The sequence below is a fragment of the Panthera leo genome, chromosome C1 (genome assembly GCF_018350215.1).
Source record: "Panthera leo isolate Ple1 chromosome C1, P.leo_Ple1_pat1.1, whole genome shotgun sequence".
NCBI lineage: Eukaryota > Metazoa > Chordata > Mammalia > Carnivora > Felidae > Panthera > Panthera leo.
The window spans coordinates 125,114,115-125,138,062 of record NC_056686.1 but is presented as its reverse complement, the minus strand read 5'-3'; the positions used below and the strand labels follow the sequence as shown (position 1 = coordinate 125,138,062).

General features: G+C 44.1%; 1 protein-coding gene across 3 annotated transcripts in view; it reads right to left on the bottom strand.

Moving 5' to 3' along the window:
• MGAT5 (alpha-1,6-mannosylglycoprotein 6-beta-N-acetylglucosaminyltransferase) overlaps positions 1-23,948 on the bottom strand; it is a 338,284-nt gene that overhangs the window by 84,733 nt on the left and 229,603 nt on the right. For all 3 annotated transcript variants that reach the window (XM_042948514.1, XM_042948515.1, XM_042948516.1), the window contains 2 exons: positions 23,474-23,607; positions 7,426-7,559 (listed from right to left, as the gene is read on the bottom strand). In XM_042948514.1, coding sequence (XP_042804448.1) covers positions 7,426-7,559; positions 23,474-23,607 — 268 coding nt within the window. The remainder of the gene's footprint in view (positions 1-7,425; positions 7,560-23,473; positions 23,608-23,948) is intronic.

Here is a 23,948-nt window from a genome sequence, read left to right as displayed (position 1 = left end):
GAGCTCTGCCCTCAAGGAGTTTAGAGTCTAACAAGGAGAGGCTGACAGAAAAAGAAATACATGATCACAAAGTGATTAATATTGTTGAAAAGGAAGGAAGAGGATGCTGTGATAGAGGTGGGGGGGATGACATCTGGTTGAGGGTGCATGTGACAGGGTGGCCCCTGGAGGCTAGGGCAAGCTAGAGCCGGCAGCAGCCAGCCCTTCCAGCCGGCAGCTGTGCCCCTCGGGGGGAAGGGAGGGGTGTGTGGGACTCCATGTAGCCAGAGCCTAGGGGAGCTGAGGGAGATAGTGGGTGAAAAGCAGACACGGCTTGCTTGCAGAGAACCTCACTAAACCATTTGACGGAGACTGCATTTCACCATAAATGTAAGGTGCTCTAAGTTTAAAATGAAGCCACTAGAGGGTTTTGAGAAGAGGAGTAATACAATGCCATTTATATTTTTAAAACAATCACTCTTGGAACGCCTGGGTGGCTCAGTCGGTTAAGCATCTGACTTTGTCTCAGGTTATGATCTCACAGTCATGAGTTCGAGCCCCGGGTCGGGCTCTGCGCTTACAGCTCAAAGCCTGGAGCCTGCTTTGGATTCTGTGTCTTCCTCTCTCTCTGCCCCTCCCCCACTTGCTCTCTGTCTCTCAAAAATATACATTAAAAAAAATATATATATATACAATAATCACTCTGGCAGCTGCTGCTGCACAGAAAACAAAGTTAGAAAGCTAGGAACTTAGGGACAGAGAAGGCAAAGCTTGCATCACATTTCTAGATGGCCTAGTGCCCAATTTCGTAGGCCTCTGGCTATGGGCCTACGTGTTGTCTTAGACCATGCTTTAGAACTACATGGTCATTGATGTTTAGATAAAAAGAAGCTTTCCAAATTCAGTGGGGACTAGATGAATTTGGCTGCTGCTGAGCAGGCTAGGGCTCAGGTAAGCCAGGCCCTGGGGGTCCAGAGCTAGTAATAATTTGAATTGCTCACAAAGGTCTATCACTTACTCTTTGCAAAACTGGCTGCAGGGCCATCGCAGGCCTCCCTGTTTGTGTAGCGAGCAACCAGGAGCAGTGTTTTACTTGTTACACCAGCCTCTGCCCAGGATGCCTGCTGTGCATGTTAGCCACTCATGCGAACCTTGCTTCCTGGCTTCTGAATCCTGCTCTCAACATGGAACCACCTTCCAGGGGAGGGACACAGGAAAGCTCCTCAAGCAAAGGAGGCATGTGCTCAAGAGGGGAGGTGAGAGACAGAGAGAGCCCTGATCCTGGTTCTGTACTTGTCACATCATGTGCTACAGGACCTTAGCCAAGTCCCTCCTCCTCCTTGAATCAGTTCCTCATCTATAAACCAAGATGGTGAAAGAGGGTTGCCGCTGTCTCACCATCTCATGAGGAATCAGGGAGTGCCTCCTTAAGTGATGGCTATGGAGGGCTCAGAGAAATGTTAACCCTGCACTAAGCTGAGATCCTCTTTCACCACCAAGGCAACAGTTATCCAATAAGCGGCAGACTGTGTGAAATGCCTGTTAAGAAATGCCGGGCTCAGGGACTGAGGCTTTGTCATGGAGTAACAGGGAATTTGGTAAATTGACACTTTGTTTTTCCATGTGCTGCTTACCCATCAGCCTCAATCATACAGAACATGATCAAGAGCCCCTGGAATAAGCTAAAAAGACATCTGATGAGATCCATGCCTAGGACGGTTAGCCAAATGTGTCCACCAAGAGAGACTTGGTTTACATGGGACATGGTGTAGTTTCAGGGTTGGAAAACTTCCTGTAATGTGTCAGATAATAAGTATTTTAGGCTTTGCTGGTCATAGAGTCTCTGTCACAGCTATACCACTCTGCCATTTGGGTGCAAAAGCAGCCATAGACAACAAACAGGTGTAGCTGTGCTCCAGTAAGACTTTATTTACAGAAATAGGTAGAGGCCCAGATTTGGCTAGAGAGCCAGAGGTTGCCAACCACTGACATAGTTTAAAAAAACTGGAAAGTGGGGGTTCAGTCAGTTAAGGGTCTGGCTCTTGAATTCAGCTCCGGTCGTGACCACACAGTTCAGGAGATCGAGCCACACGTTGGGCTCTGCACTGACAGTATGGAGCCTGCTTCGGATTCTCCCTCTCTCTCTCTCTGTCTGCCCCTCCCATGCTTGTGCCCTCTCTCTTTCTCTCTCTCAAAAGAAATAAATAAACATGAGAAAGTATTTATAAAAAATGGAATCTGAGTATCTTTGGACAGTCTTGTATTTACCTGTTCCTCACAGGCTCTATTCTCCATCTTATACTCCCATCAATTCCCTCTATGTCTTCTATCTGGCCCAGTAGTGCTATTCATAATATCACTGTGTGGACTCACTGTGTGCCAAACCCTGTTCCAAGCATTTTGCAAATATGAAGTCATTTAATCGCTATAGAAACCCTATTATCATCTGAGAAAAGAGGCCAAGTGAAGTTAAGAACTTGCTCCTGATCAAGCAGCTGATGAAAGAGGCAGAACTTGAACCCAGCGATCCGGCTCGAGCCTGTGTCCTTGACCACTACGCAATACGGCCCAGCAGGCACAGATGCTACAAAGCAGGACAGCAGATGACACCACGCCTCTCACTTCCTCTCAGGGCCCACAGCTTACCACAGGTTTACCCCATTCTAAAGGACCAGGTTCCACAAATGTGCTAGTGGGAAATGAGACTGGGTGGGTTGGGTGGATGGGGGGGGGGGGGAGGGTAGGTCACTGTAATCAGGTGCTAACAGTAGTGAGAAGTAGTGTGACAGCTGGCAGCCTGACAAATACAGCAGGAAAGCTAAAGGAAAGAGGAAAAAGGAATTATTTATTCACTGGTTGGCCAGCTAGTCAGGGCCAGGGACCTCACACAATCCCCAACACCCCCAAGGCCATGCTATCTGAAATGCATTTTCATCAACAGCACCTGGGTGCTTGTGAGAAACACCCCTGGGGCCCTGAAGGTCTGAGTCTGAACGGGCATTTTAACAAGATGCTGGGTGATTCATATGCAAGAGTACATCCCAGAAGCCCTGCTCTATGTGGTAGTGTTATCATACCCATTTCACAGACCAGGAACCTAAGGCTCAAAGCAGTTAATTACCTCACAAGCTGCCCTGGCTGGTTGTTCAGAGGCTGTGCTTATTCCCCTGAGGTGCTCAAAGCAAGACCTTTAAGACACTTACTTTCACAGCAATGATACATCGGTAAGTAATGAGAACACGAAGGTGGGATCACAACTATGTAAAATGCTGACCCTGCGTCATCAATACAAGATTCAGTTAGGCTCAGGATACTATTTTTATTTATTTTTTATTTTTTTAATGTTTATTTATTTTTGAGACAGAGAGAGACAGAGCATGAATGGGGGAGGGTCAGAGAGAGAGGGAGACACAGAATCCGAAGCAGGCTCCAGGCTCTGAACTGTCTGCACAGAGCCCGACACGGGGCTCGAACTCATGGACCATGAGATCATGACTTGAGCCAAAGTCGGATGCTTAACTGACTGAGCCACCCAGCGCCCCTCAGGATAGTATTTTTAAAGAAATATGGAAATAAATAATACAGCTAAGCAAGACAGCAATTAATATTAATTTCCACAATGTTTTAAATGTCTTATTTTTACAAAATCAACCAATTTTCATTCCCTAATGACTTTGGTAATAGGATGTTGAGGGGCCTTGAATCTGGCCACCACACTGGGTAGACTTCTCTTCTAGGCACGTGTTAGTGGATGCCAGTGATCAGATTGATCAGAGGATGCCCCAGAGGAAGACATCAAGAACTCAGACCCATAGGTTCCTGGGCTAAGACAGATATCTGTACTTGGGATTAAGCTGTTAGCAGTCTCATGTGGTGCTAAGGGTCTTGGCTGCTTAGTGATGCTTCCTAAGTGGGTGCCTTTGGCATTCTGGCAGCAAGGTCCCCTCCCACCTCTCTACTATGTACCGTAACATCAGGATAAGACCACAGGTCCGTCTGCCATCAATTTCAGGCAGAACTGGGGGGAGCTTAAGAGGTAGCCCACTCCTTCTTAGCCTCTATATTTAACAAATTATGTTTCTTCATAAGCATTTGCAACGCAGGGAAGACAAATATTTAGTAGCTATCCTACATATGACTCTAAGGAACAGAAACCCCTTAGGATACTGCAAGGGAACAGAGCGTGATAAAGGGATATATGATCTACAAAAAAAAAAAAAAAAAAAGCTTTGAGGAACTCTGGCAGCTACTTTCTCTTTCTCTGCACATTGCATGGGTGGTTTCTGTCTGTTCTTCTTCCTTCCTGGCTCCTCCAGAGCACCCCACCTCTCTCAGGGTGGTACCTCTCCTCCCTGGGGTTCTGTTCCATCATTCTCTCAACAGCATCCTGTTTCCAAATCGGTCCCACTTCCTAATTACTGCACTCTTGGGAAGCTTCTGCCTCAGCCTGATCACAACTCTGGACATGTCCTTTTGATTCCTGTCCGTGTGGCTCATGGTCCCCTCTTTTTTCCAATGCCAAGGGAAGAATCTCCTGGGTCCAGCTTGGCTTTCTGAGCCAGAATCATGGCTGCCAAACACCAGTGTGCTGGGCTGCCTTGGGTCAGAGGACAACCCACTGAGCCATTGAGCCAAGGGTGGAGAGGGCATGTGGTGGCATCCCCCACTCAAGTGTCCCAGCAGCTAGGCAGATTCCCTCAAAAGAGGGGAGGACATACAACAGGATTGAAGGCACAGCAGATATATTCAGAATTTCAGTGAGTCTTAGAATCTGAGGGAGAAGGAGGACATCCCGAGATGGTTGACTTCAAACATGTACCTGTCCACATCCCCCCCTAAAATCCTCAGCCTCCCAGGACACAGGTCACCCCTCTTCCCAAAGAGATTAGAAACAAAGGAGATTGGGTGGGGAGAGACTGGGCATGGATTAGGAAAAACAATATATAATACTTCCTGCAGGCTAAAGGCAGTGATGAATGCAACCCTGGAAATGTGGATGCACTAACATCACACTTAAGGTACGTCTGTATTCTGTGCACACTCACTAGCCACTATGAGGACGGGGATGTCTTGTTAAAAGTAACAATTCTCACACACTGTATTGTGTTCAAAAGTTTGAGATGTCCTGAATTGATGTAAAAACCTCACCACATTTTTCATCTTTTGGGCCTTTTCTCATCCAAGAATACTGGGCAATAGGGGTGCCTGGGTGGCCTTCGATGGTTGAGCATCTGATTCTTGATTTCGGCTCAGGTCATAATCTCATAGTTCATGAGATCAAACCCTGTGACAGGTTCTGCACTGACAGCGTAGACCTGCTTGGGATTCTCTCTCCACCCCTCCCCGCTCCCACCCACCCACCCGCCTCCCTCCCTCCTCGCCCCCCTTCAAAATACATAAACATTAAAAAGAAAGAGCATTGGGCAATAATCTATAAAAGTGAAGTTAACATCCCAGATTTGAGGTATTCGAAGACTAATTTAGACACACTGCCACTCACCCATTTTTAATACTTGGATGACTCATAGTAAGAGGAAGGTTGGGTCATTTGTGGAGTTTCAGAAGGATTTCCAAATCATGCCACAAATCCCTTGGGCCAACACAGCTAACACTTCTGGGATTCTGACTGGCATCAACAAAATCATTCTTTTAGAGTCAAATATTCCTTTATCCCAAAAAAGGTGATCAAAAAGCTTTCAGAACAAATGTATTATTTTGTTTTTCTAGGGAAACTGAAAAACTGCCAGAGGCACCTAAAAGGAAGCTGCACTTGGTTCCAAAACAGAAGTGATATAATTGCAAGGTCAATTGCAAAAGACATGCAAACTATTTCCTTTGAGCAGGTGTGGAGGAGAGAAAGGAGTGACGCTTTTTTTTTAAAGAGCCCATGTCTTCCTAAACCCAGTGCCATGATTCACTCACTTCACAACTGAGCTGAGAATGACAACACCCAAAGTGTCCTTTTTAACCTCTTTGGCTGAAAGTCAGCTGAAAACTGCTGACACAGGGCAGGTTTTGATGCAAAGGAAGCAAAGATGTCTAAGTGCATGGGAACGTCTTAAATAACCATTTAGTCTTGCGTGATTTTATTTTACTCAAGAGGAGAAAATGCGAAATAATGGATGTAAGAAATAAATCTTATTTACCAGCTCAGGTTTCTTAGCCTCAGCACTGCTGATATTTTGTGCCGGGTAATTCTGTTGTGGGGCTGTCCTGTGCCCTGTCAGCAGCATCCCTGACCTCTATCTCCCAGAAGCCAATGGCACCTCCCTCAGTCACGGCAACCAAAATGGTCTCCAGACACTGCCAAGTGTCCCTTGGGGGTGAAAGTGTCCCCCGATGAGGATCACAGTACTAAACTAAGGGAGAATTCTAGTTGTTTACAGCAAAGACAGTTACCTGGAATTAAATCAGTTTCCCTGGAAATAGGCTGATTTAACTGTCCCTTTGGTATCATTAGCATCAGAGAACTGAAGAGAGGACAGCAAGGCGTTTCCTTTTCTGAACATGGGGTCAGAAAATCAACAGCAGGGAGTTCTTTACCCCATACACCACTTGTGCTCACTCAGTGGTCAGATTTCCAACTTCCTCAATACAAGAGACACAACAAGAGACCACAGTCCCTGATCATTCTGGAAAGTGATAGCTTTTATGTTTAGGAAGAGTCATGTTTTGAAGTTCTGGAGACTGTTGTGTCCTATACAAACATGTCCTCAATCAAAATTATGGCAGTGGCATACACAGGAAGACTTTGCATATAAAAAGGTTTGGAAGTCATGTCAACAGATCACACTCTCTCGTCCAGCTCCTCTCCTATTGTACCTCTCCCAGATGGACTCTGGAAATCATCCAGGAGGTCCCCAGGTCCAGTGATTTTGGAAAACCTGGCTCAGGCTATAGCCAAGGATGTGGCCTCGCCCGAGATCCCTCAGAGGAAAGTGCCTGTAGTCAGCCCTGGCAGGTGTTTTCCCTTCCCGGGTAGTTGGTGCTGCCCACAGCTAAGAGGGCATGAGAAGACCACTGCACTCCCCCAGGCAGAGAGCACTGCTCTAGCTTCACACACCATGTCCCAAAAGGCACAGGCAGAGTCACCTGGTACGGGAGCTCTCCGTGCAATGCCTTGCTCCAGAAAGATATCCAGCCCTTGCAGGACCCTCGCTTTTAGAAGCAAGTACAGGATGTGAAAGAAGCTGTAACATGTCACTTCCAACAAAGAGTGGAGGGGTTTTCTGTGCAGCCACTGTGCAAACGAGCAGATACAGCCTTTATTAGATACCCACATGCTGAACCGCCAAATCCTTGCATAGTCTTGTTCACTTCTAAGCAGATCCCATTAAGCCCTGGGCACTTGGCTTGATTACTCCCTGGATCAAAGTTAAATTAAATTACCCAACAAGCTTCTTTTCAGAGGCAGAGAGAGAGACACACACACACAGACCGACTCACCTTCCAGAAGCTATCCACTTTGCCATACACAAGGGACTGGTTCTGCCTTTTGATTTCGTTAATGTGGTGGATATCGCTGGAGTTTAGATGCTGCTCAACCACAAATCCCAGAAAGCTGTTGTCTGGGGTATGAGCTGATGTGGAAAGGAAAGGACAGGGCAGTTAGGATTTAATCAGCAAGAAGAAGCAACAATCACAAATTTGAGATAAACCATCTTGCACATAATTAGATGTTTTCATTTTACCCTGTTCTATTTCTTAACCTGGGAAGGGGGAGGCAGGGGATTACCTACTCCCACATATTCCTAGCAGAACCTTCACATAAGAATTCTCTCCAGAATGGATTAACCTGAACCAAATCCTGCCTTTTTCTCCCGCCACCCCCGCCTATAAAATACATCTGTCTGAAAAGCATTCTGCTGTGTGCTCTCCTCCTTCCTATTTCCTTAGCACAAGGCCCGCTATCTCCTGACAGAAATGTTGCCTTCCTGGCTTTACCAACAAATGGCCAGAGCAGGGTTGAATCAAGGGTTCTCATAGGGGTGAGGCCACTGTTGGCAGCCCCATGCCATGTGATCTCATGCCAGCTGGGTAAAAAGGGAGCTGGGGGCCAAACCAATCAACGCCTCCCCTAAGAATTACTCACTAACGGGAGATGTCCTTATGGAACTACACTGAACAGATGGAGGGAATGAAGACAGAAAGAAAGGTGAAACTTACTGGGATGTAAGCCACCCTGAGAAGCCAACCACCACAAGGAGCAGTGTCTCGTCTACAAGACAGACTATCTTGGAAGAGCAAGGCATCTTCCTCTGGATCACTTTTCACATGAGTTCTCAAACTTCTCTAGTTCAACACTTGATCCAGTGGGGAAGCAACCCCACACCTCCCTCCAACACTGGTCTCTTGTGCCTATCGTTTTAAGAGGAATTTCACTGGAAGGCAACAATCAGAAAACAATTCTCTGTAGTCGAAACAGAGACCCTCCTCTGCTACACATTCTGCCCAGAGAAATGTGTTTTTCAGGAAATGACCCTGCAGAGGCCCCATAATATTAAATAAAGCAACTGCTCTGCTTGATTCTGACCTGAATAGAGCGGCTATAAATACCCTAAATGGAGAGACACTTAATATTCAGGCAAATCCACACAATGCGGGGTACGTATGGCTTTGATCACACTCCTTCCCCAGGGAGGTGGTTAAGCACACGGAGCCGGTTGGCCCCCTTGTCTTACTCCGGTTTCCTCAGGCTGCAGGAGCTCTTTCCCAGGCAGGGGACCTGCACAGAAACCCTTTACAATGGGCAGGGGGAGGCCTGTGCAAAGACCTAGGAACCTAAAGCCCCAGGCCTCACTCTCCTCTGCCCCGCACACAGACGAATGAGGGAACGCCAGCGGAAAGCCGTGAACTGTGGACATGAACGAGCTGCGTAAATACTGTGTTATCACCATCTAGTCTCCCAGGCTTCTGCCTAATGGGGGTGACAGAATGAGGAGATAATAGGGTTGTGACTGGGGAGTTGTGTTCGGTCTGGCCAATCTGTTATTTCATTTCTGTGTTCTTGAACAAGTGCCCAGAGGCGACGGCAACGGCTGCAGTTGGCTGGAAAGTAAATGAGTGAATAAATTCTACTGTCAACAAGGGGCAATGGTTGCCTTTTCTTTCTCTTTGAGGAGCTGGTGGTGAGGGGCTTTGAAGGAGGATGAGGGTGGGGAAGAGAGCACAGCACATTCAAAAGGTCAGTAATGCAGCTTAAAACATCTCTTTGTGAAACTTCTAGCTGTCAAAATTCTGAAATAAAAACTGTCTAAACTTTGAGTCTGTGTTTTTTACCTTCAGAAAATGTATATGGTGACTAAACCTCCATGCTTTATGTAATCTTCTCTGAAATTCAGTTATCCAGTCCCTATATGGGCACTTCATTAAAAGAGTGAATTTTGAATCTATCATCTGAAACAACTCAAAAGGTGAAAAAATATAACATACTAAGGTAGAGTCAAAAATAAAATCATCAAAGCCCAAAAAAGAAAAGAATAACTCATACATGTATGTATTTTTGCGTCAAAAATTCCCATAGCTTATGGCTTAAACAGTGAGGGTGAGAGAGCCAACAACCTATTTAAAAAACTTGTGAGAAACAGTGGGCTCTTTACGACTGCTTTACGACTGTCATTTGGTACTAAATCAATTTTGACATTGTATGAACAATTACAGAGACATGCTCTTCTCTGAGTTTTCACGCCAACCCTTTATTTTGACTCCTCTCTCTGGTCTGGAGGTGTTAGCTGGGGATGGGCGGCCTGTAAGCGCTGGTAAGGACCGTGGAGAAGACTCAAGGCTGCACCTATCAATGGCACGGCCACATTTCACTGGCGCTGGTCAGACCTCCCATGAATCTTCCCAGGGAACGCCGAACCTGCCACAGGACACCGGGCAAGGGGGCCAGGAGGGGTCATGCAGCTGCAACCTGCCTAGCCGGTGATTCAGAAGTAGCTACAGGCCCTGATGTGGCTCCCTTCCAAGGAGCTGGCCAGCAGCTGGGTACCTGCCTGGTGACATCGTCCCTGAGGGCCATGGTCTCAACACACATATTCCTAAAATCAGTTAATAATAAGTCAAAAGTCATCAAGAGAGACTGAAGCTCTCCGAAATGACCTTTCTGTGGAGATCCAACTTCATCCCAAGCTTTGTCTTTTGCTCTGCCTGAAGATGGGAATAGAGAATTTAGCTGTGGTGGGAGGGTTTCAAAGAGAAAGTATTTACATGTCAAGGTAAATTTTAAAAATTTCATCATAGGGGCACCGGGGTGGCTCAGTTGGTTGAGCATCCGACTTCAGCTCAGGTCATGATCTGGTTCGTGGGTTCGAGCCCCGCATTGGGCTCTGTGCTGTCAGCTCAGAGCCTGGAGCCTGCTTCAGATTCTGTGTCTCCCTCTCTCTCCGCCCCTCCCCTCTTCACACTCTATCTCTCTCACACTCTCTCTCTCTCACACACGCAAATAAATAAATGTTAAAAAAACTTTTCGTCATAAGTGGGATACAGGAAATCCTGCACTTTTGGAAATTACTCATCCCAGGTGGTGAACAAATGTGACTTTGTTTTAAATGGCTAAGATTTGAGTACTGTCTATGTGCGGTGTCCTGTGCTAAGTGCTTTACAGTGACTGTTTCATTTCATCTTCATGACAATCTTTTAACTTGTTTGTACACATGAGAAAATGGGGGGAGATACTTCAACTACCCAAGTCTGCACGCAAGGAAATTACACATTGGGATTCAGAGCCACACCAGCTGGTCTCAGAGCCCAAGCTCCTTAAAACATTTTAACATACAGCCTCGTGGTCCAAATATTTTATTTTCTGGGCTCTGTCTACAGTGGTAAACACGCTTCTGAGGAAAATAATGCTACAAGGTAGACCAAAATACACACGAAAAGACCCAAGGGGAAAAAATGTAGCTAAGATTACCCCAGTTTCTTGAGTGACTTATGCTACATATTTGTGGGACCAAGCTGATTTTTTACATGTGACAAACAGAAGGGGATTTGCTAAACATTAACAGTGGCCTTAAAATAACTCAGAACAAGTATTTTCTTTTTTTAAGAAAAGCATTATTTTAAGTACTTTGGAAACACCTATTTACAAATGATTACAAATCAGCCTGATGGGCTTCCTAAGCAGATCACAGCGATGATTTCTTCTAAGAACTATGGGGAGGTTAGCTTGATAATTCATTCAACAACAACCATTTTAGAGCACTCTGTAAAAAACCAGGTTAAATGCGAGGTGTTGAGAGACGACAACACCAAGAGGAGTCTCTGCCCTCACAGTTTGCCAACTACTTAATAAATGAGGCATTTATTCCTACCAAGCAATAATAAACAACATCCTCATTTCAAATTTAATTCAAGAATTTTATTTGGTCAGGGGCTCAGTTGGTTAAAGCACCCAACTCTTGATTTCAGCTCAAGTCATGATCTCCTCGTTTGTTAGTTTGAGCCCCACATTGGGCTTGGTGCTGAATCTGTTTCGGGAATCCGTTTGGGATTCTCTCTCTCTCCGCCCTTAGCCCACTTATGTGTGTGCGTGAGCACACTCTCTCTCAAATAAATAACCTTAAAAAAACTGTATTCAGTCAAATCGACCCTTCTTTCAGTGCCTACATCTCTGAAGTCTGTCTTTCCACCACTAAGTCCTAAGCACTTGCACTAAAATGTGCAAATATTCGTTTTAAAAGTTGCTGTGCTGGCCTTTAACCACAGCTGGTGCTTCCGCGTTGGGGACTCCCACACCAGCAGGTCGCCAAGGGCAGAAACTACAGACCCACCCTGGGCTCTTCCCTCAGCCCTTACCAAGTCCTGATGATGTTCACTTGCTCGAAAATCTCAACCCTCTTCCTCCTCTGCACCACTCTTAGTTCTGACCTTGATTCTTGTCAGGACTTCTGTAACAGGGAAGTTTTTTGTTTTGTTTTGGCCTCGTCGAAATGACTATTTAGGTTTTCCTGATTATAACAGAGACATAGCCTCTGTGTAAAACTTTCTACTGTAAACCACAGAAAAAGATGTAAGAATAAAAGATGCCATCCATCACCTTACCACCTAGAAATAACTACCATTGGTGGATTTTTCCCCTATACTTATGACTTTTTTTATCCTAAAATCAAAACTGGATCTTACTATACCTACTCTTACTCACTTGCAAATGCACCATAGGCATCTTTGTGGGTTAATACCCACAGCTCATCACTGATTGTTAAATTAGTATAGTATTTCAGGGCATGAACTCTTTCCATCAGCTGGGATGCCCCATGGTTCTGGTCTGCCAGATCGCTTTATAGAACCACACTTACCCCAAGTCATGCAATTCTGTTTTATTTAGGTGGTTGGAGTGCCGCCAGTCCTGACCCCTTGGCTGTCTCCATGCCCCATGCCTCCAAGGATAGACACATAATACAGAAGACTCTACGTGACTATGGCTCATTTTAAAAGATAGGTGTGTGATCCAAGTCCCACGTATCACAGCTGCTCCAAGACAAGTCAGCTACTTCAATCACCAAGCAGACACGGTGGAAGTCTAGAGCTGCAGATGTTATCTGTGTGCCCATGTGAGAATGAAGCCAGTGAATCCAGAGAAAGGCAAAGCCAAGAGAGGGAGAAAATAAAGATATCCTCCAAGCCCAAATCCAGCTCAACCTAAAGCTGGTTTCAACAATTCCCAGGGACAAGAGCCAACGAACCCTTGTGACCAAGTTGACAAGACAGAAATCCAGACTAATACATCCTACAAGATGTTTAGGATGTTTCCAACTTGAAATCAACTAGTATTGTAGATGATCACACTCTTGTAGCTCTTTATTTCTTTTTAGAGAGAGAGAGAGCACACACAAGCAAGCAGGACAGAGGGGGCAGAGCAGGAGAGAGGGAGAGAGGAATTTTAAGCAGGCTCTGCGCTCAGCATGGAGCCCAATGCGGGGCTCGATCCCACAACCCTGGGACCATGACCTGAGCCAAAATCAAGAGTTGGACACTCAACTGACCGAGCCACCCAGGTGTCCCTCGCTCTTCTAACTTCTGCAGTGGATTTCTGAGTGGTCTCTGTACCGTCAGCTTTGCCCTTCCTCCTTCCCTGCTCCCTGTTCCAATACATCATCTGTAATAACACAATATTCTTTGCAACAATCATGTAACTGTGGCAGTTTCTGGCTAAAAATCTTCACCGCCTTCCAGATGAAGCACGGGCCAATCTACCTGTCATCCCAGCTTCATTTCAGGTCACCCTCTGATACTTCTGCTCTCTGATGACCTACTTGGGGTTTGCAATGCATGTTCTCCATCTTGTCTTGTGCTGGCACATGTCTGGTGTGTCTTTTACCTCCTCCTCCCTTGAAGGCTCAGCTCCCTCCACCTCCTAGTTGACGGATTCCTTAACTTCCTGACACTGAGGTAAGTAGCCCTCCTCTTAGTCCAGGAAGACTTACAGCCCCGTTCACACGTTAATATCTCCCATGACAGAGTGCATGCTCTTTGAGGCTGAACCATGTCTTATGCCGACTCCCAGAGCATAGTAGGAATTGAGCAAATATCTTTAGCACACACGACTAAGTCAACGGGGAATGCTTAATTAACTGGTGTGACAGACTCTTGTAGGTTGATCTACATTAACAAACATCAGAGGTCATGCCTAAACTATTCCCAGCACCAGGCTCTTTGCACAAAAGTTCCAAAACTAAAGCCTGTTCTTCGTGGAATTAACCATTTGCCACGGCGGCTTATCACTCTATTCCAGAACCTAGTTCATGCCTACTGACAGGTGTTCAATAAATATTTTTTTAATTGATAAACTAACTTATCTTTGAATCTAGGTCACAAAGTTGACGGTGGGAAGAAGGGAAACAAATGAGTGATGCAGAGTTGTAAAATTTTAATATCACAGGTTTCTAAGTACTATCAACTCATTCATCAGCAGCACATTTGTTGAGTACTCACTATGAGCCAGAAAACAACTTGGGCAGAATTGAGCATAGACCAGTGAATAAAACCAGCATAAATGAAGCTCCCTTTACTGAGCTTACATTCATTTGGGGACACAAAGAGTAAAATAATGCAATGTTACAGATAAAAAAAGAAAAACAGGGGCGCCTGGGTGGCGCAGTCGGTTAAGCGTCCGACTTCAGCCAGGTCACGATCTCGCGGTCCGTGAGTTAGAGCCCCGCATCAGGCTCTGGGCTGATGGCTCGGAGCCTGGAGCCTGTTTCCGATTCTGTGTCTCCCTCTCTCTCTGCCCCTCCCCCGTTCATGCTCTGTCTCTCTCTGTCCCAAAAATAAATAAAAAAAAAAACAAACATTGAAAAAAAAAAATTAAAAAAAAATAAAAAATAAAATAAAAAAATAAAAAAAAAAAAAAAAGAAAAACAATTGGTTTGGTGACCAGTCTAGTTAATGATATGCTGAACACCTATGGATTTTCTTTTATGCATCAAAAAAAAAAAAAAAAAAAAAGTGCGGACTGATGAATAGAGAGAAGGGAGACATATGGATTGATAGGTCACAGAACAAGTAAAGAAAACTGTTAATTGTGGAGTCTAGGCCATGGGTTTCTTTTGTACACTTCTTTCACTCTTTTTGTATATTTGAAGACTTTGTTAACAAAGAGGGTAAGAATACTGACTGCCATTCAGAATGTTGGTGCAGATCCTGATGATGTAACTGGCATCATAGAAAAAACTTTACTGAAAAATGCAGTCACATCACCCCAGAAGTTACCTGCTTTTAAAAAAAAACTACACAGCTAGTGATGTTATACTTCAAATTTTACCAAAACTGAATTTCTTCAAATGGTGGTGATGATGAGCTCAGAGAGAGAAAGAAAGAAAGAAAGAAAGAAAGAAAGAAAGAGAGAGTGAGAGCGAGAGCGGGAGAGGGAGAGGGAGAGGGAGAGAGAGGAGAGGTCAGGATGCAAGCTAGGGAAACTATTATGTACAGCTGGGCTGAAATGATGGGCACCTGAACTGTTGACAAAGGCACAGGAGAGCAAATTTCTCAAGTGTCAAAAAGCAATTTAGGAGGGAATGGACTCCTCAGAAGAACATCGCTCCTGAAGGCTGAGACTCAGACAAAGGAACTGTAAGCCTGATGCTATCACTCACCGGTCTGCACAGAAATAAAAGACAAGAGTCCTCCTGATCGAAGTCAAAGGCCAAAAGGCAGTTTGAATCACAAACAACTCTTTGGCTTGTCAGGCCCTAAAAATAAAATTGTATATGGAAGCAACTGATCTCAGCTGAAGCCAACAGGTTTATCATTTGCAAGAAGGGAAAGTGGCTCATTTCTTTAAGTCCTGTTTTGTCAGGCAGAATTTTTTGGTCTACAAGCCACTATTTCAACTGGATCATGCAAATAAACGTGACCGTGAGCCCCAAATTCTGGGAGAAATTCAGAGTTAGAATGTCAACGACAAGAAGAGTATGAAATGAACTCTGGAAATCCCAACCACATGAACAAATTCCATGGGAAGAAAAGAGAGCAACTCGAAGCCACTGGCCCTAAGAAACTTTTGTAAGGTTTTTGTTTTTTTTTTTTTTTTTTTTTTTTTTTTTTTTTAACCTATTTTGGAGGGGGAGGTATCACTGGCATGCAATGTTACATTAGTTTCAGGTGTACAATGCAGTTTCAACAGAGAAGCTTCTGTAATTTTAAGTTTGTATAACACATCTCACTCTTCCTTACCTTGTTGCATGGACTAAAACGGAACAGGCAATATTGTTCAATTTAATTTAACTCAATTACTATTTTATAAATGCCTACCAGAAGCCAGGATTCTTCAAGGTATTGGGAGTTTCAGCAATGAACCAAACAGACAAAAAGCTCTATTATATGTCTCAGATTCCAGGGCAGGGAAAAAAAAAAAAAAAAAAAAAGTGAAGCATAAATGTTGCCTGGTAATACATGGAAAATAAAGCAGGGAAGGGGCACAGGAAATGGGGCGAAAAAGAAGTTGTATTTAAAAGAGGGGGACTCAGGGTTGGTCTTACTGCAGTGACATTTGAGTTAAAAACCTCAAGAAAGAGACATAGAAGTCTAAAGGAAGAATGTTCGGAAGATGGAATAGCTAATCCAAGGGTCCAGGGGTAGAAGCGTGCCTGGCCCACCTAAGGCACAGGGTAGGGGGCTACAGAGCAGTGAGGAAGAAGACATGGAGTAAGAGACAAGGCCAGACAGGTACTGGTGCCTTGAGGCCACTGGGATGACTGGTCTTTCCCTACAGTAAGATGCCATGTCTTTGTGAGCATCTTGGTGTCATGATCTAACTTATGTTTTCATTAGTGCCATTCTGTAGTTGGGGAAAATGGGAGTCTTTTTATTCTTCATTCAACAATTATTTATCACCAGTGATGTTTACCACTTTAGGTATGGAGGACTAAGCAGTGAGTACGCTTATGGGGCTCACAAGGTAGGAATTGGGGCTGGAACACAGGTGCAAGAATCGTAGAGCAGCAGTGCCTGGCTCAGGGAGAGAAGGTTTTCTGGAGGACAGGACGCTTCCCTGAAGGATAAGCAAGGGTGTATGTGTTGGGGGTAAGGGCTAGGGGCTTCCAGACCCAGGAACACACACGCAATGTGCATGTCAGAGAAAACGTGAAACCCTGGAAGATGCATAAAAGCCAAGAGGAGGTGAACAGCATGAGACAGGCCAGATGGTGTAAAGAAAGGAGAGGGGTGGAGGTGAAATGGGAAGGCTCTCAACTAATGCCTCCAGAATCCCAGCCTCCTCTTCACTTAACTCCATGACAGCTCCCTGTCTTTTCTGCCCCAAACTTCTACATGTATGGAGAAATGCTGAATACTCCCCAGCCCTGACTGCAAGTGCACAATGTGAGCACCCAGAAGCCAAATTGGTGTCTTCAGATTGTGAATGACAGCCGAAATGTTGCAGGCTCTCAAAACATTAATTCACTAATTAATTAAAAATAAACCAATACAAACGGATTTTGTGTAGGGAACAGAAAATGTTCTCTGATGGTGACATGAACGGTGAGGTTGTTCAGCGGACAGTTGGATGTTACTGAAATTTTCCAATGATGGGATGTCTGGGACAAACTTGCCTGAGACTGGGGGTGAGGAATCTGGTCATCACTGCTATTTCTACTTTCAGCTATCGTCTCCAGGGAAGGGGAGGAAGAAACACAACTCAGATAAAGATGTTTCACCACTGATGATGTTTTTACATAAGTCAGATGAAGCTGTGGAAGAGGGTGTCATGCAGGTAATGACAGCTATCCAAGTACGGGTAACTCCAGGTATAAGTCGTCAACTTCAGGGCTTTATTTTCTCTTGGAAATGGGACGGGAAAATGGCTTGCATTCATTTACTGAGGTACAATACACCTTGTCAGGAACTGAGAAAAATAAAAGACAGCCTTTAGGAGTTTAGAAAAAGCAGTATGTACCTTAGAGCACAGACTGCTGACTGAAATAATGCCTAAATATAGGGTCAAGCCAAGTCCCTGTCAAGCCCAGAGAAAGTAGTTAATTTTCAACAAGAAACAACAAAAGTTTCCCCAAATAGGTACAAATTAGGAGCTAGTCACTTGATGGACTATAAAACAGCCTTGGAAATTGTGATTTTAAAAGCAGAACCTTGAAAAATATTATGATCTCTTAAGTGAAGGGGGAAAAAAGGAGATACAGAATTTCATTATGTATTTAAAACTACGTAAAAATATACCTACGAAAAATAAAATAATGCTTATATTAGGGTATGGGGGGCCTTTTTCCATCAGGGGAGGCCTTTTCTGTTTTTGAAATTGGGTTACCTTTGTCTTCAATTTAACTGGGATGATAGGGGAAGTCTTTTAAATAGACTCTTCAAGGAAAAAAAAATACAGTTTTGCTCTCAGAGTGATTTGAAGGAAGCAAGAGTGAGGAGGCATCTGGGGGGGCATCTTCAGAGACCAGCGGGCTGTGAGGGGGACTGGGGCCAGCATCCAGGGAGGGGTACGGAGGTGGAGAGAGAAGGGCATAGGGAGGGCACTGTAGTCTCTGATCAGGAATAGCCCAAACCAAGTTGAGCTCTCAAGATCTCACTGTGGGGCAAGAGATGGCCTTAGTGCCCAGCCCACAGGCCACCTGGAGCGTGGACAAGAGGTGAGTGCAAGCACGAGGGGCCCGCCGTGAGGGAGGAACCACCAGACTTTGCAGCTTCTTGGAAAAAATCATCACTCAGTACATGTAGCCGAAAGGACTCAGTGTTGTCTGACCACTCAGTTGGTCCGTGTAGAAGCCACTCAGGGAGGCGTCCAGAATGGTCTTTGATGACACGCACAAAAATGCCCTAATGCAAACCGAATACACAAAGAGAACAGTTTCCATGAAATTCTGAGATCTGGGGCAAACAAGAAAAATCAGGTTTTTCAACTTGTAAAAACTCCACCAATTTAGGGAGGAGATGAGTTAGAGCAGAAATAGAAGCTGCTTTAAAGCAAGACGTGTGCTCTGAATGTTTAAAAGCAAAAGCGCTCTGGTCAGGACAACCTCAGGTCACTGATCCTCCAGACATGTCAGCAATGGTGACTTTTCTTTTTTTATCCTCCTCTGGGTCCTTTCTGACCAGCTTCCCCAGCCTCCCTCTGCACTCCACACGTGCCCGAACACTGCTAAATCTGGTCACACAACAGCCGGACTGGAAAGACAACAGACTTCTACAAGTGGAACACTATTTCTGCGGAGCCACACTTTCCATTTTGCAACTTACCAGCAGAGCACCATCTAGTGCACCTGTAATACATGTGCAGATTTATACCTCAACTACACAATGCCTACTATCGACCCACACAGTAAACGCTAGTAAATTTGTCGCATTAAAAAAAATTAACAATACATAAATATAACTTGACACTTCCTCATGTTCAAAGCAACAGTCTTCCCCTTCAGACCACTAGAATAGCCACATTTATCCGGAAGGTGAGGGAATGGATTCTGTGGGGATGACTACGGTAGACCGGATCCACCCTTTTGACACATGGAAAGAATGGGACCCCCTCTTGAGGAGGCACTCGAGTTCTCTGTGGGCAGGCTTTGGGAGTCACTGTTTTGTGTCACTTCTCCAGCCCAGACACATCACAACATGATAAAGGTCTCAAACTGCTTAATTTCCTTCTTCATGTCCCTATTTCCTCCATTTAAGACAGTGTCATCCATGAGAAAGCTTGCCATCAACCTGTAATGTGATGGCTGAAGCAACCACAGACGACTCCTGCCTTGCTCCACTGTCTCTTCAGGACTACCAAAATGATTATATTTTTAAGTTTATTTAAAAAAATTTTTAATGTTTATTTTTGAGAGAGAGAGAGACAGACAGAGCATGAGTGGGGGAGGGGCAGAGAGAAAGGGAGACACAATTTGAAGCAGGCTCCAGGCTCTGAGCTGTGAGCACCGAGTCCAACATGGGGCTCAAACTTGTGAACCATGAGATCATGACCTGAGCTAAAGTCGGACACTTAACCGACTAAGCCACCCAAACACCCGCTGATTTTTTTTAAAGTTTATTTATTTTGAGAGAAATAGAGAGAGTGCAGGCAGGGGAAGGGCAGAAGGAGAGGCAGAGAGGGAATCCAAGCAGGCTCTGTGCTCTCAGTGCAGAGCTGGATACAGGGCTCAACCTGAGCTGGAATCAAGAGTCAGACACTTAACTGACTTGACTGAGCCACCCAGGTGCCCCCAAAATGCTGATTTTCCAATTCTTTATTCCTTTGGCATTTATTAGCTGTGATTTCTTCATGATTAACAATTTTCTTTCATCAGCTCTTTGATTATCTTCAAGTACAATTTGTCCTAGAAAGGCAGCATCAAAGTTGGATTCTTTCCCTTTATTTTACAGAGTACTGAAGTGGTGCCCTGGCAACTTTGAAAGGGGGACAGATTGATTTTGTGGGTTTTCTTGTTTGGAGGATCATCCTGGACTCATGGAGTATCTGTCACCGGTTTGACTGCAGTCCTCTGTAGCTGTTCTTTGTGATTCTCAAACTACCCCATCTTTGACTCTGCCATCGTTTTGACTCCATCCCAGTTTCCTTGCTTTCTGGCATGTCGACATGTCCCATTATGAAAGCTTCCCGCGCTAGGCCTGGGGTCAGCTATTTATCTGAGTACGAGGTTCCTTGTAGTGGGAAAGGTATTTAAGGGTTCCCAGTCTGAGCACCAAGGATATTCCATACTACTGGGTTGTCTTTACTCTTGATCCTTTTCAAAGTACAGAACTAGGAAACGTTTCCTTCTTAAAGATAAAGAATGAGTTTATATTGATACTTCCTACTTAAGCTGAAGATTATACAGTCTTTACTTAAATTCTTTAAATATTCCCCCTGATCTCATATCCTGAAAATTGCGGCTCTTAGAGTATACCTGCAAAGGTTTCAAATATCAATTTAAGTATTTCCCATTATGAATGTATGGACCAAAGACTGAGCTTTAAAAGTCACTCCTGAAGTAATTATTTTCTCTGTGTGGGACACTCACACTCATCTGATAGAACACTGGGCCTGTTTCATGTTTTCAATCTGTTTTCAGTTTTTAGTGAATGATTTTTTTTTAATTACATAAAACATTTACATGGTTGCAAAGTCAAAATAAGGTACATTACAAAAACATCTACTTTCTATCCCTGATCCTGCACACCTTTCCTCCAAGGGAAGTCATTTTCATCGGCTTGTTATTTATCCTTGCATAATTTCCTTCAAAAGTACAGGCAAATCCATACACACTAATGTACGCACACACTGCCTTCTTAGACAGAAGGGAACAGGTTGAGAAGCTGCCTTGCATTTTGGTTTTATCACATCAAGTATCCCAGTCATCTCCCCAGACAGTGGGGACTGCCCTCACTGCTTTTTTTTTTTTTTTTTAAGTTTATTTATTTATTTATTTTGAGAGAGAGGGTGAGAGTGTAAGCAGGGGTGGGGCAGAGAGAGAGAGGGAGAGAGGGGATCCCAAGCAGGCTCTTCACTGTCAATGCAGAGTTGGATGCAGGGCTCAAAATCATGAACCGTGAGATCATGACCTGAGCCAAAATCAAGAATCAGATGCTTGACCGACTGAGCCACACTGGCGCCCCATCTGCCCTCAGTTCTCTTTACAGTTTCACATTGCTTCCCTCTATCAGTGGACCATGTCATTCACTCAGTCCCCTATTAAAAACATCTGGGTTATTTCCAGTCTTTGCCTATTACAAATAGTGCCACAATAAATGACCTATGCCACACCATTTTTAATTTTTGCTCACTTATCTCTGGGATAGACTCTTAGATATGACCTGCTCAGTCAAAGGAAAGATGTATTGGTAGTTTTGCTAAATTGTGACAACTACAGTCCCCCAGTTAGTACCATGCTCACTAGCAGGGTGGGAAAAGACAGACCCTCACCACTGGAATAGCTATGCTGCCAACTTTTGGATTCTGGACAACCTGATCCTTGGGACATGGTGTCTTGGTGAAGTTAAAATATGCATTTCTCTTTATGATGAGTGAGGGTAATGTGTTTTCAAATGTTTGGAGCAATAAGCTTCTTTTTCCTCTAAACAAGTAATGGCCTTTGTCCATTTTCCAATTGCATCACACCACTTTTTCTTCAGTTTTTAGAAGCTCTTTATATATTAAAGAATACAACCCTCCAAGATAGAATTTGCTTATGTTTTTGCCCCACAGGTTTTTACTTTTTTTTTCAAAGGTCATCAAATGTATCCGTTTTCCCCGATTCCTGCTGAATTCTGAGTCACTTAGGAAATTCATCCCCTTCCCAGGTAAATGGGAATTAATCTATGTTTTCATTTTAATTTTAAGCAGTGAATTCCTTTCAACTCAGTCAACCAACATTGCTGAAATCCTCCATTCACGGAGAATAAAACAGGTAGTTAGGACTCTGAATTTCAACATTGTAAAAGAGAACTTTATACTTTCTGGAACACTTCCTATTTCTATTTCCTGGATACGGGCAACACCATCTTGTGGAGGGCATACACATAGCATATCATTCAGGCAAGTCTGGCCATTTTAGACACAACTAACATTTGATTTGATGAAAATCACTGGATCACATCTTATGTTATTTTGTACCACCTCATCCCAGCCCCTCAAAGTTACACAACAAAGTCAAACCAAAGGCTAACTCCAATCATGCCTTACTGTACTGGCCAGCCATCTGACATCCAACATGCCATATATTAGTATATCCCCTAAACTGTGCTCCAGGACAGGCTGCAATAGCAGGATGATCTAACTCCAGGGACAATTATCATGTTCACCATGTATGTAACATGCTCTCACAAATCCTTCCGGGCTAAAGAAAATGCTTGGCCATGAGCTGATTTTTAAATCACAATCTCCCAATTGCCATAACCCTTCTTAACTCTTCGGTCTCACACCTCACATTGCAAGCATGAGTCCAATGTGTTCTTCGTGATGTTTAGTGAAACTGAGAAAAAGGTCATCTTCAGGTGACTGCAGACAAAGGGGAGGGGCAACCACACAGGGAAAAACTAGGCCACGGGTCCCTTGGGTCTTAGCAAAGCAAAGAGATTCACAGATCACATGCTAACTCCAGGATGAAAATCTCTGGATTAAAATCATTCTGATAATTTTGGAAAATGTGAATTCTCCACTCTGAGCATCCAAATGAACTGATGTTTTACTCACGTGACCTTTCATTTCTAGAATAGGACTTCATCTCATCACCAAGGTATGCGGACTTCAACCATAAACTTATTTTTGGCATGATCACTATCAAATTTGGGATTTTCCTCCACAGTCTTCAGCTAATTAAAAATGTAATGAGGCTAGAGGTGATAAATTGATAGCAGCAGTAAAAAATGGTAAAAGTGGGAAAGGAACAATATGGAAACAGAAAAACGCAGATACCTACTGCTGGGGTCAGTTAGGACATCATTTTTTAGGTGTCCATTTAACACCTCCTAAAATTATCACCGCTCTTGGCAACAATGACACCTTGTGAGCAAGAGAAAGTGAGATTTCATTGTGGGGACTGTACTTAAGAAGCTGATTAAGTATGAAACTGAGCTTAAAATAGTTTCACTTAAAAAAAAAAGCTGACTTTTTTTCTTTATAAGGTTTGATGCTTAAATAATTAAGACTTATTTTTTTGGAAAGTGTATCTACACGAAAGACCTCATTCCTCATCAGTAATTAAGGGGACCCTATGCAGCACCAAGTGGAATGAACTGTGTTTAGTGGCTGCCAGTCCAGAGTCCACACGAAGTACTTTCCCAAATGGTTTCCAGTGATACTTCATGTTGAACATTTTTTTCCTCTAGAAAATTTCTAAGGCTTTTCACAAAATGCTCACATGACCTTTCAATTCCAATTAAACAAACAAACAAACAAAAAAAAACCAGTTACCCCCAAGGGAAAGACTCCACAGCACACATTCCTACAGCTAAGAGCCCTGGGAAATCATAACCCAAAATACATGGCCATCTAGTTTCTTTTCCCATTTGTCTTCGGTGGCATTCTGAAAAGCCGAGGTAAGGCATGAATACTCACGGAACATGGTATAAAACTGCTGTGGGTTCAGATTCCATTTGCCCCAGGGCGTCTTGTGGCCTTTAGACTGGGCATAGTTAGCATGGTTGAACTCTGGCTCCGTGCCAAATGAGTCCAGGACTCGGAGCATGCACCTAAAAGGAAAAAGCAATGTGGATAAAACTACAACCTTGACCCCGAAGTTTCGAAGTTAAAAGTTCTAACCCTTCCTGCAGGGACAGCCAAAAATGGACAAACACTTTTTAATTGTTTTTAATGTTTATTTATTTATTTTTTAAATGTTTTTATTTTTATTTTTATTTTTATTTTTTTCAACATTTTTTATTTATTTTTGGGACAGAGAGAGACAGAGCATGAACGGGGGAGGGGCAGAGAGAGAGGGAGACACAGAATCGGAAACAGGCTCCAGGCTCCGAGCCATCAGCCCAGAGCCTGACGCGGGGCTCGAACTCACGGACCGCGAGATGGTGACCTG